This window comes from Vigna umbellata, chromosome 3 (genome assembly GCF_029865625.1).
Source record: "Vigna umbellata cultivar VRB3 chromosome 3, Vumbellata_1.0, whole genome shotgun sequence".
NCBI lineage: Eukaryota > Viridiplantae > Streptophyta > Magnoliopsida > Fabales > Fabaceae > Vigna > Vigna umbellata.
In genome coordinates, this window is record NC_142167.1 from 20505104 (window position 1) to 20522514 (window position 17411).

The window sequence follows — 17411 nt, forward strand, 5'->3', positions numbered from 1 at the left end:
CACGGTCTCCCCCAGTTTGCCATCGCTATTTCCTCTTATTTACAGACGTGTCCTGTTTTATATTTAATAAATCGTCAAAATAATTAAATATTCATTAATTTCATCTCGGCATATATAAAAAATCATTCAATCTTTGAATAAATGCCTGTTTAGTAATTTTACAAAAAATAAATATTTATAAATTTAATTTCTATTCATAATTTACTAAATTAATCTAACGTATTATTTATTTTATATTTAAACGTTTTTTACCTACAATTATCTATTTTCTTAAGTGAAAATGGGTTACGGGTGAAACCCCGTAAAATGATATTTTAGAAGTGGTGGTAGTCTACAAATAGTGAGACTCGATTATTTTAAATTAAAGGATTTTATTATAAATAGTTTTATTATAAACGAGTTTCATTATTTTAAAACGTACCATCTCTCCACAAACTACTTTTCTAGAGTTTTCTACAATCTCTCTAACCTTTCTCACTCTTGGATCATTTGTTCGACGATTAGGAAGTGCCTAGACGATCCTTGCGTCAAGGGCAACAATCTCTACCGATCAATTTCTTGTTTTGAGTCGGTAAGTCGTTTCCTCTTTTTCCTCCGTACGTTCTTGAACTATGATCATGCGATAAAATTATGTTTACATGTATCTAGTAGCTTTTCTCTTCGATTCTTAGCTCAAATTAGGTTCTAAGGTTGATTTCCTATCACCAATTGGTGATTTATAGGGTTTTCTAGAGTTGCCTTGCGCTGCAAGCATATGTCAGAGTTGCATTGAGCTGTGCTGTTGACCAGAGGTAAGGGAAGCTAGAGTTTCTTTAATTTATGTTAATTGTGCATGTTAGAGAAGGTATGAATATTGAAATATTTGAGTAAAATTATGTTCTATGATTTGGAAGTATAGAAATCAATTATGTGGTGGATGTTTTGTGTGATGATGATTGATGTATGCTATGTGGAATCTGTTATATGTGTTTTGATGTTGGATTGGGTATTGATAAAGTGAAGTTTAATGATGGAATTATTTGGAAGCAAGTGTTAATCTTGGTTATAGGTTTTTGGTTTGAAATAAGGTCTTAGGAAGTGAAAACTGTGAGAGAAGTCTTGTGAACTGGTTTGAAGTATGTGAAGTCTGTTTTGAGTGGTTAAGATGTTTAAAATGGATGAATTTGTGGGGAGAAGGTGTAATGATAGATAAGGTAGAGTTATACTTGGTTTAAAGTTCATTTTGAGGAAGTGGAGTACTGAAAATGAGAATTAGGGGATAAAGGTTCAAATGGTCTGTTGTAATAGTTTAGTTAAGTCAATTGTGACTTGTTTGAAGTCTTACCTTGCTGAAAAACGTGTCAAAAGTGATAAATTATGAATTGAGTCCTTAGGTTGTTGAATTGTAAGTTTTGGGGTAGAAATTGGTTCATAAACACTTTAGATTGATGTTATGAAGGTTTAAAATCACTTAGTCAAGTCTAATTAGGTATATAAAACAATCTAGAGGTGTTAGAAGTTGGGAAAAATAGATAGAATTGGTAGTTGGGATTTGAGTTGTATAATTTTTCAGATTTTCGTTATGCAGATTATGCAGACTCGTTGTGCGAATGGATTCGCACAGCGAGTCACCCTGGCGAGGTGCTCTCTGCCAGGGCATTCGCACAGCGAATAGACGCAATGTGCGAATGGTTTGACAGGGTTGCTCTCTGTTTGATGATTTGCATGGCGAATTGGGGCGCTATGCGAGGGGTTTAGAGTCTGATTCAATTGGGAGTTTATTCGCATAGCGAGTTTAATCGATGTGTGAATGGTTTGAGAGGGTTGCTCTCTGGTTGATGATCCGCATGGCGAATTGGGGCGCTATGCGAGGGGTTTAGGGTCTGATTCAATTAGGAGTTTATTCGCATAGCGAGTTTAATCGATGTGCGAATGGTTATGAGGAGTGGGTCTCTGTTTGAGGATTCGTACAACGAGTTGGGTCGCTGTGCGAGAAACTTCTAAATTCGCTCTGCAAATGTGTGCGTTGTGCGAATGGTTCAGGTTGAATTCACTCTTTTCTTTTAGTCTTAAGTTGTTTTAAATGAATTGTTGAGTGCAATATGAAGTATGTTTAAGTTCGTCTTACGTTACATAATTGGTTATTTTCACGAGTTATGTTATAAAGTGAAAGTATGTGATTTCAAAGTATGGTTGATGGACGTAATTCCATGATTCTCACGGAGAGGTTACATGGTGGTGCCTTATGTTGTGATCCAAAGTGAATTCTCTTGTTGAGATTCAAGTATGTTTAGAATGAATGTAGGAGCTCAGTCTTTGGGGTTATCTTGAAACTCCAATGGTCTTTCATTCTCAAGTAGAGATGATTGATCCATGTCGTGAGGAGTAGCAGGAGGTCCTAGTCTTGGGTGCTTCCAGTATGATCCAAGATGAGTGATAACAGACTAACCTCGTGAGTGTGGTAGGGTGAAACCCATTGGCAATGGCTTTGCAAAGCAGTAGAAGCCACCACGAGTGCACGACCCGCCATAGCTCGGCAATCATTCTAAGTCCGGATAGTCCATTCATAATAAGTGTTCTGCATAAAGGGTTTGTGATTGTGTAGTGATATGTTGGTTGTATAGAACATGTTTGAAATGAGTTTATATATATATATATATATATATATATCGTTTCTCAATTGTAAACTAGCTTACCCTTGCATTTTCTGTGGTCTGTCTTTGTTTGTGGTTTCTCTATTGCGATGATCACCTTAATGGTGTGAGCTTAGGGATATATTTTTCAGTTGACTCAACAGGAGGTTGGGAGTGAAGCTTATAGAGTAGGTTCTACTTTTATTCTTTAGGTGAAGAATTTTATTCTTCGAAAGATTTGTAGTTCTGTTCTATCATTATTAATGTAAGGTCCATTTTAGTAGTTTATATTACTAAATTGGGATGTTAATTAGATGCATTGTTTAATGGAAAAACAAATTAAAATCTACTTACTTAATCGAAGGTTTAATATGGTTGAAGTAAGTTGACCTGTATCTTATCCAAAATAATTCTTTATTAAAATTTTATCACTTTTCTTTATAATTTTCATTTATTAATTTTTAAATATTAAAATATTATTGAATAGTTTAAATGTGTAATTTATTTGTTTATAAATTTATGTAGGTTGATTTTAATTTTCAATCAGTATTTTTATAAGTAATATTTGGTAAAATAAGTTAATATTTTGAGTGTATTACAATGAAAGATGAATTAAATCGATCCTTGATTATAATATATAAAATAAAATATATTTTAATTAGTCAACCTATTATATCGTAGTGAATGAAATTAAAAACTTATGTTTTACTAAAAATGAATCGGGTTGAAGAAACTTATTTTTTGTTTAACTTAAAGTGAGTCAACTTATACAAGAATCACTTTTGAATCCTATATATAACAATTTATTTTCTATAACATACACATTTTTATCTTTATGAGAGATAATTAATAACTAATAAATCAACAGAAATAATTTCACATTGATTCATACATTCAATCATGAAGCTAATGAAATTTGTATTAAACAAAATTATTGACTAACCTGCCCTTATTTACAAATGTTATTTAGCATTACGTAGCAGAATTTACTGTTTACTTTTACGATCACAGCAAAATTTTCAATTGAAGTAAATACGTAAACATCATTATTTACATACACAATATTATTTGATAAAAATATACTTTAATATTAGTAGATAAATAAATAAAATGGTTCAGTTATTGATATAAAAACTAATTATTTATGAAATTAATGTAAACATTTAATATAGAAACATTAATATTAGTAGATTTGTACATTGAAATACTTAATCTGTGTGCTATATATTTTAATATATTTTAAAATGTAATAAACAACTCATATGATTTTTGATACAAATTAATTGTGTATAAGCATAAATGTCAACTATAATAAGGACACTTTACTTTACAAATAATGAAAGTTTCAGGTAAAACTTTTTATTTAAAGTTATTAACTGAGATTTGTTATTTTTTGAGCATGAAATTAATTAGTACACAGTTATTTTAACTTAATTAATATATCAAACTCGAGCCACATGTAATATTCGTTTTATTAATAAGAATTAAAAAAAAATATTTAGAAAAAAAGATATTGCTTACCATTCACACTTAATTGGTTTTGTAAAAAATATAAGTAATGTTTTTAATTATATTTTCTTATAAGTGCATAAGATAAAACTAAGTTCAATCTCAACAACAAAATTCTCTCTTTATATTTTCCATGCAATGTTATACATACCCTTCATTATCAATGTAACTTAACATATATTTCAACATATTGTTTTATTAATACATTAACTAATATCATTATAAGAAAGCAAAAAAACACTTTAATATTATAGGAACACTTCGAGATTCATGTAACTAAAATGAAAGATTTATATCCAAAAAGAATATTTATTTAAATAGAAATAATTTTTACATACATATTTATTATTAATTATCTTCTAAAATATTTCATTTCGTTAAATGACTTAAATTCTTTATATATATATATATATATATATATATATATATATATATATATATATATATATATATATATATATATTAAATTTCCATTCATATACAATCATGTTATTAGGCTTTTAAAAAAAATATTCTCTAATATTTTTGTAATATTCTTTCTTTGTCATTAACTCTTGTCAATTAAAAGCATTAGCCACTAACAATATTAAGCACATAATTCAATTAAGAAATGTGCTTAGTATTTTATATAAAGTAATTAATTACATATAATTAATTTTTAAATTTTTTAAAAACATTATGAGTAATAAATCTTGGATAATTTTTGTCAACAAAATATTATTTCAGATTTTCTTTAATTCAATAGAAAGATAATAAACTAATTCATTGAGGAGATTTGATTTTTATTTAATAAAGGCTATATATATATACCTTTAATAAAACTTTCCAATCCTTCTAAAATAGCTTAAATATAAAACATTAAATGTGAAAAAGAAAAAATTAAAAGTTTTAACATCTTAAAGCAAAACAATTTAGCAATTATTTCCGTTAAGGAATATGGAAATATATTTGTACAGGAAACCATATTTTCTTTTTTATTATTTTTGTTTCTTACTAATTAATAGGAAGGAACCAGTTATTTTAGTATTCCGTTGTTGCCATAACCAGTTTTTTAATTTCATCAAATATTAAATGTTAATAAATGTCTATATTTAATGTTTAGTTTATTATACATTAATCTGCTTTCGTATGTACGGTGAAAAGTACGAGTATAAATAATATTTGTTTTTGAAATTTGATACAAAGACTGTGTATGAACATGTTTCTTTCTCTGCCTCATCTATTTTAATATTTGCCATAGTATATTATTTGAAATTATTAAAATATATTTAATTTATTAAATCATTTAAAATTAAATATTAAATATTTTCCTAATTTAGTTATTTATTTTAAGATATACATTTTATCATTTTTATGAGGGAATGTTTATTATTATTTGATATTCTAACATTAAATACTTCATAACATAATTTCTTATCATTTTTATTTTTTATATAAAAATATTTAATTAATATTTGAAACAATAAAGAAGAAGTATATAAATAATTATATAAGTATATCTATTTCTCCTAAAAGCAAAGGTGAAAAAAATTTTCATACTCTTTATAAATAAATTTATTTCATATAAAGAATAAAAAACGAGATAATTAAATTTACATGTCGTCCACCGTCATCCTACAATTACCTCTAAAAATATATATTATTGAAAAAAGACATTATTTGCGTGAGAAGAGAAAGTATTATTACATACATACATTGGATGCTCACATTTATTTCACGGTGAGACATTGGAGAGGAGTGGTGAGAAGGACGAATGCAAAGGTTGTAACACAAAGTGACAACAAAAGAAAAGATTTTTTTTTTTTGGATGTTTTAACCCAAATTGGTCACGCTATTAATTGATTCTCATAAAGGTCTGATGTGCTGTGTCTGTAGTACTCTATATTAAATTCAATCTATTATCTAAGTTGAATTCTATTAGATTAATTTTTAGATTATCATGCATACTTCTATCTTATAGAAAATTAATATTATTATGTATTTTATTTTTGAGACTTGTGAGTGACAGGGAAAGTAAGAGATAAAAAAAATAATAAATGATAAATAAAAACACTTCCAAAAAAATTGTGATGACAAAAACAATCAATCCAACTTGTTTAAATTTGGACTTTGATGTATAGAAGGAAGTTGGATTGGATTGATAGATTAGTCACAATATTAGGCTTAAATGAATTTATGTTGAACTGTATATACTTGAACAATTTATTATTTGAATATAACATTATATTTACGTTTAAATTTTTTATTTGGTACCAGATAAGTATATTGAATTTTATCAAAATATTTTTTTATATTTAAATTTTCTAATTAGTGATATTGTATTGTATGATCATTTAGAGGAATCGACCAGATAGGATCACCAAGAAGGAGTGATCGATTGAACAGGATGAGATCAGTACTACCACGTGTCAGGCCACCAAAATAAATAAACGTTATTAGCCGACTGGACGGTCATGAAAGAATGAGAGACTGAATGGACGACTGTCAACAACAATTACCACTAAATATCGCTTCTAAACAAGGTTATTGGTAAAAAATACTTAATAGATCGTAATTAGATGATTAGGATCAGACTAATCACAAGTCCATTTTAAAACTTATAAACATAAGTAATTGTATTTATTGCAAATTTAAGATTTTACTATGACTTGGATTGAATTAATCAATAATTTGAATGTTAAAGTATTTTATATATATATATATATATATATATATATATATATTGAACTATTTAAAAAATATTAAAAGATTTAAAAAATATTAAACTAGCTTAGAGTAAAGTGTGAACGGAAGTTTTCCACCCTACACCTAAAATAAATATTAAACTAACTCAGTTAAACTAAATGAAACGGATTTGGTCGGTTTTTCATACGAATTCACTCGTCTTATTTTTTTTTTCATCTGTAAATAAAAAAAATATAGGAGAAAATAAAGTTATAATTGAAGTGAATAATTCTACTAAAGTCATTATGAGTTGTATTGGTATCTGGGTTCGAATGGACCACAGAATGTAAGAAATGAAAGTTATTTAATGTATGTAATTGATGGAAGCCTACTTGGGAAGATGTGCATTAAATATATATTGTTTCCACTGCAAACAAAAACACCCACCATTCAATGTATTTTAGCCCATAAATGTTTTCCAGTGTTGACTCACTATTACCTTCCTACTGTTTACCTCGGATCACACCCACATATTCCTACCATTTTTCTTTCTCAAAATAGTCTTTGCGTGAAACCAAAGCAGATAATAAGAAGGTGAAAACATACATAAAAATAAAAGTTTCGATCATAAACATGTCTGCATGGCTTAAGAATTTAAATTTCAGTTTAATTCCAAATAAGAAAATTAAATAATATATATATATATATATCTTAAACCTAAAATTAGATATTTAATGAAGGTTTAAAAAATGGATACTAAAGAATGTGAAACTATTAACGTGTTTTCCAATCATGATTCGGTTTTCTTGCCAACTTGAACTTGGTAATCATCCCTTTCTTCTCACACACCTCATCCTTCTTTCAGGTTTCCCATGCATTTGTCTAAGAAAAAGAAGCCAATGGAGTTAACATCGCCACCAGTCTCATATCAGTCACTTGATATTGAGACAGCGATAGAAATTCTGACATATGCAGTGACTCAAATCTTGTTTTCACATTATTTCTACACATTTCAGTTCTCCATGTCACCATGTTGCATTTTCCCACATGCGTTGTGTGAGAGAGAGAGGATAATGAAGAATTTACAAACACTAAAATCCAGTGAAATAGCCAGAAAGATAAGTTCTGCAGCTGAACAGGGAAGCATGTATATCGAAGGAAGGGCCCTTTTGAATTCATAAACACCCTATCAGGCCCACAGCTTCAGGTGGCATGATTGATTTGTTCCTACCAGAATATTAGTTTTTAACTCAGGAAGATGGTTGTGCTGCGCATGATGTCTAACTGCTCTTAGGTAAGTGTGGTAGACCTTCAACAACTTTAATATATCGATGAAGCTTCTTCTGCATGGAAGCACTCGCTCTTGTGGTGCATGATCATCTTCAATTTGACAAAACAAGACCTAATAATATAGGCTAACTTTATCTTGTTGGACCTTATGCATGCATATATTCTGATTCAATGTTTATCTCACTTGTCAACATTAGGCAACACTGATCTCATTCGATTCTAAAACTCTACACTCACTTTATTATCATTGTTCATACCAAAAACTGAAAAAGTTAGATTTTGAGAAATTAAAAGAAGGGTTAGAAATCTTATCCACTAAAAATAAAAACAATTTATAATATATAAATTAATATAAATTTTAATTTTTAATTAATTTTATAGAATTGAATTAAACTCAATTTCTTCGACACAAAGCTTCAGAGCTCTTAATATTACAAAGTATCACAAATTTCTGAGTAAACTCTCACTTGATAAAATTTAAACATTACGACTCTCACTTGGCTTTCGACTAAAGTGGCATGATCCTATCCATGAAACAAATATATACTGTTATGTTGTTGACATAGATGCATCTGGATTAACGAAGATGGTATGTGAATAGTATTTCTCTTTACAATCAATGAACTGTTTCAGAAGATAATTTCATCAATTCAGTAGACGTAAGAAACCAGAAAATTTAATATCAAAATGGTCTACAAAACCTTTGATAAATATTTTATCGAATCAGTTCTTCCCAAATCACATTTATGATATATGCTTATGGATTTGTAACACTATGTATTGATAAATACTATTTAAAATTTGGGTAACTAGTAACAAGTGTACTGATCCAATGTTTTCTTATAATTTATAAGTTATATATTACGAGTCCATTGTATTTATTTAATGATTTGTAATATTTTTTTTATATATAAAAGGGGGTTCTGATGCAATTAATTTAAGTCTATATAATTATTCTTCGACTCATTTACACATTTAACCATTCAATATAATTATAAAACAACAATTTTACCAAAATTTAACCTTATGATGATAGCATTATAAAACAACAATTGTAACGGCGAAAAAGCGAGATTGAAAAGGAATTCAAAACAAAAATCGATCACGTAGTTGTCAAAAGAAATGGTGGAACAATGAGTGATTTGTCGGTGGTATGCTACTAAGGTTTCTGTCACCAACAAATGGTATAAAGAAAATAAGGAATGGTTTTGAAAAACTATGATAGAAAGGATACATAATAATATTATAAAAATTACATGAACGGAGCATTATTACTTTTTCTGCACATTAAACCACCTGCAAAGTTGGTGCATCCATGATCTTATAAATAACATGAAATCAAATCAAATTTAAAAACAATTTCTATTATGTTTTATCATAATTGAGTTACATACTAGTTTTTGCATATAGTATATTATTATTACCTTTACCTAAATGAAATTATGTTGAATTTTCTTAAATAAAATTTGAAAGTTCAAAACGTAAAAATAGATATAATACACCGAGTAAAAAAATTCTAACTTTTACACAGTCGTTATTTTTTATATCATACTTTTTTCTTTTATTTATATCTCTTGTTTCCATTAAAATTGTGTTTATATTATTATTTTTCCTACTTAATATTTATCTTTTCTCCATTTCAATTCAAAATATTAAGATATTTATATGATATTGAAGATTATCATTGCTATACGTCCATTGCTGTATATAAATTTTGCAACTCCTTCGTTAGCTTCCAATATATGGAAATGGTATTTGAAGAGAAGAGAACAGCAGATAGAGATATGTGTTCAGAAAACGGTCCTCAAAAGTGAAAAGCATTTAGCTGAATTCTGACCTGTGTTCATATGCATGCTTGATATATATATATATATATATATATATATATATATATATATATATATATATATATATATATGTTCAGCATATAATAATCTGCAGTCTTGAGTTTGGTGAACTTGTGTATGGTGAGGAATGATGATTGTTTTATCAGCTTATCATATTCCTTCAGCAGCATGCCAAGCAAAGAGAGGCTTTTGTTGCTGAAATAGTTTACCTATATATGAAACTTTGTGAGTGAAAATGTAGTTATGGAATTGGCACTGCTTCTGTAACATATCAAACTTTATGCAGAGAAGCCATGGTTGGAAAAAAGCAGTTTATATGTATTCGAGATTTTGATGATGTAGGCTTATTTCGTGATGGCAAATTTTCCTGAGTGAAGAAGGACCAGAAAGAGACATATAAATAAATAATTGACACTGCTACTTTGCCAGTGCCAGCGATGGGATCCAAGAATCAAACAACTTTTGTCCTTTTGAAGTTGCTTTCTGAAACTCATAACTTTCTTCTTTGTTCATCATTCAAAAACAAATATTTTAATACAGATTTTTGTATAAAATTTTGTTACGTATCACTTTTTTACTATATTTGTTATTGTACTGATATATTCAAAATTTAATAAAAAGAGACACATATGTATTATATCAAAATATTATAAAAAAAATATGTATTGACATATAGTTACCTTCCTTCTTCATATTAAATTTATTTTATTACTTATACAAATTGTAGATAAGAATTTAAAAATAAAGTAACACTTTTAATCATTTATAAAAGTAAAAAACACGAACTCAAATTAAATATTTTATATACTAGAGCAAGCACTACTCACTGAACCTTTGAATTTAAGAAATTAAAAAAAAAAATTAGTCTCTGCTTAGTTTGATATTGGTATTCTAATATACTTCTAATATACCTCATGAGAAAATAAGAAGATCTTAAATGAATGAAAAGTCATTGATTCTATAAGTTATCTTAATAAAATCAAAATTATGGTTCTTGTAATTCAGAATTTTACATTGCTCTTACAAAGTGAAATCCTTTTCTTCTTTTTTTTTTTGTTAAAATTCATATATTTCATTTGTATTTGTATTATAAATGTATTCTTTTATAGATTAATTATACAACATTGTCTACATTTTACATTAATATTGGAAAAGAAACATAATACTTGGATAAAAGATCTATCTTTTATTGATTTTTCATTTTATATATATGAGTGAGTAACTGAACTGAGCACCAGGTAGTGAATCATAAAAAACATCCAGTGTTTTCTTTTGGAGAATCTGAGTTTTTAACCAGCCACTCCAATAAGAAATTGTTTGATTTTTTTTTTCTTTTAAGAAACATATGACATTAACTTATAATTCTCAAAAGTTCTTCGGAAACTTATTTTAATGAACTTTAATATAACTTATAAAAGCAACGTTTTTTACCTTATTGCAACAAATCCCATTATCAAAGGTATGACAAAACTATAATTTATCTAAATAAACCTTGAGTTATCTATCCACGTACTCTGAAAGGAAATGTCCAAATCACTTCACATCTTTAAAGAGGTGAAAAAAAAAACAAAAGAAAAAACAGAATCATTTCAATGCACAGGGAGTGATTGACATGGCAGAGCAAAACAGAGCACTTTTACATGTATAAAGCAAACAAGTACATCTTCGAGAGGAAGAAGTAACAGATAAATACTTGAAATTGTAGAATTGTAGCTTTTATAGTTATACAAACGCCTAAAGGGGATCAGAGCAAATCAATGAACCAAACAATACAAATTTTGCCATAGTTCTCCTCCGAAACATTTTTCTGATTAACAGTGTGAGTGTCACTTTCCCAAAAATAAAATATACATGATTCAGGTTACACAAAACTGAAGTCAACTTTCAGATTAACTAAATTAGAAAAAATTAAAAACAAAAATTAATAGAAGCATTCAGGAGGATGCACAATATGCTCACAAGCCACAGATACTTCTAACTCCACACTGTCCATAGAATGGCAATCCCAGGAATAAAAACATTTGAATCTTAATAACTATTTACACACCTAGAGTTCTTGGGGTAACAGATTGTCTGAGACTTCTACTGATGGGTAGGTGAACGTAAACCTCATGGACATCTTGTTTACAAACCTCTCCTCTATCACGGTCTATCGCATAGCAGATGTAAATTGTGTCGATTACATTGTCTAGCACATGCACCAGGTAACCCAACACTACTATCAGTAGCACCCATGCCATTGCAGCCACAAAATATGAATCAGTCCCAAGATTGGTACCAGCTTTTAAGATAACACAGGCCTGGTTATACATAAACAATCAAGACAAACATTCATATCAGAAACATGAAATAATGATAAAACCGTAAAACAAACTACTAACAATGCATTACATCGAGAGAATAACCACATCCATTAAATAACCGACGAGCTTTTTATCTCAAAAACGGAAAAGAACGGTTCATATTAATTTTTAGGACATTATTTTCCCGGAGCCTGGAGTTTTATAAGAAAATGAAGGTTCAATCAACTGACTTGTATCCTCCCCCAACCTCCCTTTAACCTCAAAAACAATTCCAACAAATTAAGTATAAATTGACATCAATTTATGGCTACCTAGTAAAAATGAGAGCTATATCATAAATCTACAATTAATGGAGATTTATAGCTACTTGTAGTCCTCAGTTTTATTAGGGAAATTAGCTTCGCATATTTATATTTTGACACTTTATTTGAAATTTTAGTATTTTATATTTGTAGAAGCTATTAGCGTTATTTTAATGACTTTTACATTCGTATTTTTTTTTTAAATGTAAAAGATAACCTGTAGTTTAACACCAGATCATCAGCGATTCAGCATTGGGAGTAGAAGGTCAACAAAGTCGGCATTAGGTGCTCTCTATAGCATCAATTGATGAAATCACAGAAATAAACTATTATGGAGTGCCAATCGCTAAAACGCCAGCACCCAGGGTCAGGTTCAAGAGATTCCAGTCAGTGCCAACACTAGGCACTCAGGATTGAAGGCCAAGAATGTATTTTGAATCTTTAGACCAAAAGAAGGCATATGACGTTGTTCTCGTCAAAGTCTAGGGGATCTTAACTGGAGCATTCAGAATAAGTTGTCATTTTCTGAGAATTCTTTTGTAATAATCATAAACACAAGAGTAGTTATCATTTAGCATTTCTTTTAGTTACGCATATAGTGTTTGGTTCTCAAAGCAGTCACGATCAAGGTGGTTCAATTTATCAAAGATTAGTTCCAATATGTCAACAATTCATTTTGAGTGGCATTTTGTTTGTGAGTGTGGTAGTTTTGTAAAAGCTCAGGTTCCTACAGGTTAGCCCAATTCCTATGAAGTTACAGTCCTCGGTCTCGAGCCGATGAGGATGATATACAACATGGGTTGGTATGTTCCAACCCAATGGGTTGGATTTTACAAGAAGGTAGACAACTTCTCAGTTTCAAGTTGATAAGGAGAAGAGTGTATACAACAGGGGTTGATATGTTCCAACTCAATGGGTTAGATTTTACCTGAGGGTACAGAGGTAATAAGATCCCAAAGAGTTCCAAAACATTATTCAAGCTCTAGAGTTCTTGGGAAGGGCTCCAGGAGCACAAATATATTCATTCTACCCTTTCCATAGTCTTGTTTTCTACTTGTTTTTCCTTGTGTAACCCACTCTAGGCTAAATAAGGTTGATGAACTTAAATGAATCTTTATGTTATCCGAAACTGTTTATACAAGTTTATTCCGCAAAACTTTCGCATCTTTCTTGTTACTTTTATTGTTTTCTTTAGTTTTGGGGTATAGCAATTGATCGTAGGTTGTGGCAACTGGAACATTGGGCATAGACTGGAACTGAAATTGTTTGCCAATTGTATGGGCGAGTCTAGGAATTAGGGTTTGTGAAATTTCATGTAGTCCCATATTGAGTAAAATAAACTACTTGATACAGTGCTTAAATCTTGAGACTCTCCCACCTTATAGACTAGTTTCTTTGATTAGACTCTTCTCTTGTGCTTAAGTCCTAATCAAGTTAGTCACTGTCTAGGGAATTATAAATATTAATTTTGAGTCATGGTTGAGTCAAGGAACTGAGCTTAACTTAATTGCGTAGAATCAAACCATAATTTCATCATTTGGTTTGCATGAATTGAACTCAAATTTGTAGTATGAAAAGAACGGGATTTTGAGTCCTAATCAAGTTAGACATTGTCAGGGAATTATAAATATTAATTTGAGTCATGGTCTTGCGTCAAGGAACTGAGCTTAATCTAATGTCGTAGGTTCAAACTATAATTCATCAATTGGCTTGCATGGATTGAACTCAAATTTGTAGGATGAAGAGAATGGGTTTTTTTACCCTGTTTCTTTCATTTTTCTAAACACTTGCAAGAATTCTTTGTCTTCAATTATTTCCATCTTAATGAATTACTAGCTGAAATAGTTTACATTGGTAGTAATTAGCACTTATCACAGTCTTTGTATGCGCATTAACTCTACTAACTATCTACTATTGGCATGATAGGAAGTTTCAATTTCATAATATTTTTATTCCAAAACCTAACTTTCGTTACTACATAGATTATTCCATGGTAAGAACATACAGATCACAGCACATTTGCAATACAAATTTCCTATTAGCATCACGTACCACTATTGTGTATGTTGCAGAAAAGACAAAAACGATTCCCGCCAGAATACGAGATGAGATTGTCTCCACGAAAACAGCAGAGAGAAGATTGCGTCTCAGTAGTTCATATGTCATCCTTGCAGAAGAGCAGTAGGCTTCACCAGTTATTGCAGCAAAGTTTACGGTGAACTTGTTGAGAAAATCAACTGCTGTCAGTAAGGCGTTTACACAGCACCGCAGAACAAGGTTCACTATCCCGGGAATATCCTCTTGTCTTGCACTGTCAACCGCAGAACGCACCATTCGAACAACAAAGATAAGCAACCCCGACAAACATATGGTGCCAGAAGAAGAACCAAAAGCATTTCTGCAAGCCAAATTCCACAGTTAGTGTCTTCCTAAATGAAAAGCAACCAACCATTCAACACAGTTGAACACTTCGTTATCAGCCAATCAAGCAGTACACCAGAGGGAACCACGATAATATATACTCAGAAGCTCAAAGACATGCAACAGGTAAGAGCAATCTTGAACTAAGAAATTTTAAAAGCAACCAGCAAGAGCTAAAGAATTACTGAAAATGGAATCAAAGAAAACATTTCAAACCAAGCACTAACACTAGGCTTCTGGAGTAAGAATTTATGAAGTGAAAATTTATATATAAACAAAAGATGTACTGTAAGCAAATCAAAGCACGCAATTTAATCCAAACTAACCAATCTAACAGTGGAGTCCAAATGAAACATGATATAAGCGAACAAATGTAAGGAAACAACAACAATGTTGACCTGAGAGAAGTTCGAATACTCCGCTTAGGAGTTTCATGATCCTTAGAGAAATACCAATTAGCTATGGTGCCACTGATGACATAAACTTGAGCTTCAACCATAGCTGCCGCAGACCACAACATGGTGAGAATAGCCAAAGCAAAATAAGCAGGAACCCATGAATCTTCCTTCCACACACAAGCATGTCCGCTCGCCAAATTCTTCACCGCAATCTTCCCATTAAACCTCGAAAACACCATGAAAACCACTATTGGCACGTAATACGCGAGAAGCCCGACGATCAAACAAGGCAGCACCCCGAACAAGTTCAAATTCCTGGAAAGTGCGTGGGAAGCGACCCCGATTATGCTGATAGTGAGCTCCACGCGATGCCAATTCACGACCAAGATCCACACGACGGCCCCAATCACCAAGAAGACGAAGACCATCACGACAACCCGATACGCGAGGGGGAAGGCGGTGCTGCAAGACGAGCGGAGGGTGCATGCGACGAACCAATAGACGTTGAGGAAAATAGGGATGGCGATGAAGAAGGGAATCGCAGCGTAGACAATTTGTTTGGTGTAATGCTTGAGTAAGAGAAGCAAAGCCCAGCACAGGGGGATGCTAAGAACGAAGGTGATGACGAGGGTCCATATGAGACCCTTGACCAAGTGCGAGGAAGAATCGAGGGAAAGCCACGAGGAAAGGGAGGAAGAAGTGGAAGAAGGGTTTAGGACGCAGGAGGAGGAGGAGGCGTCGTAGGAGAAAGATGAGAGAGAGGGGTAGTCGGTGTTCCGGTGGAAGACGGCGAAGATGCCGAAGGCGAAGGTGGAGATGACAAAGAGAAGGAAGAGGATGAGGAAAGGGAGGTCCTTGAAGGAACGAGGACCTGAATTGTAAGTGATGTGAAGGTATTGCTGGTTTGACTCCGATTCTTCTTCCACCGCCGAAGATGCCGAAGAAGGGTACGAGGGTTTCGACAGAAAGGGTTGCGATGCCGAGGATTCGAATGGAGAATCGCCTTTGTTGTTCGGATCCTCGCTGCCACCCATCATGATAATGCACCCCAACAATATACACAAACGGAACAGAGAACACAAAAACAGAGTGAGAGTCGCACGTTTGAATGGTGGCTGGCTAAGGTGATGTTCTGTATTTTTGGACTCAATTCTGAGCTGTTTGGTGGCACTCTCAGAACAGGACTCTTTCAACTCATAATTTCTATGTGTAGATTGTTAATTTCTTATGTTCAATCCAAATACACAAAATGAAATTTTGTGTGAAGTGAGAAATTCTCCTCACGAATAATATACTGCAGATTTTGTTTTGTAATTTGGGAAAGGCTGGTGGATCTGATGGGGAAAACAAAGTGGAATAAAGTTTGAATTTTGTAGTTTCACTTACGTATTAATCTAACTGGATTTTAATCGAATTTTTAGCATAAAATAGCATGTTTTATGTTTTATTTTCTTGCAAGTGGGTGAAATGAAATGTTCCTTACATCATTGTTATTATTATTAGATTATACAAGTGTTTGCTCTTGGTAGTGCTTGGTCACTACAATAGTATTAATTGATTGTAAGGATATTCTCATATACGTTTATTGAGATGCTGAATGTTAGTTATTGTGAAAGAACTCTGTTTTTTTTTTATTATTATTATTATTATGGGAAGGAGATGCATACCCCAATAGAAAATGAGACAGCAAATCAAAGGATGGATCACGTGCAGCACATGGTTGATCGTTGTGTTGTGTTTTGCATTACGACAAAAGTAGCTTCGATTCAGAGACACGGCGTACTCTGTTCAAACACCTGAGCTGCAATCCCATGTTTTCAGACTCCATGCCCTTATGCCTTTTTACTTCGACTCTGTTCAGCTTGATACGGTAAACAGCACTTGCAAAACTAAAATCCCATTTTTTCTCTCGCATGAATATTGAAAAAAGTGTTTTCATCTATGATTATAGTTATTATATTATCTATCTAAGAGAAATATTTATATCAGCAATACTCATTAAAAATATTTCATCAAAATAGACTTTACCACTGATGTCACCCCCTTCAAATAATACAAATCATTT

General features: G+C 31.2%; 1 protein-coding gene across 1 annotated transcript; it reads right to left on the reverse strand.

The window, feature by feature from the left end:
- Positions 1-11680: 11680 nt before the first annotated feature.
- LOC124840955 (Plasma-membrane choline transporter family protein) lies at positions 11681-16689 on the reverse strand. The gene is made up of 3 exons (XM_047317110.2): positions 15347-16689; positions 14580-14925; positions 11681-12222 (listed from the first exon to the last, which is right to left on the reverse strand). The coding sequence occupies exons 1-3, from the start codon at positions 16381-16383 to the stop codon at positions 11962-11964; spliced, it is 1644 nt and encodes a 547-aa protein (XP_047173066.1). The 5' UTR covers positions 16384-16689; the 3' UTR covers positions 11681-11961.
- Between the last annotated feature and the right edge of the window lie 722 nt (positions 16690-17411).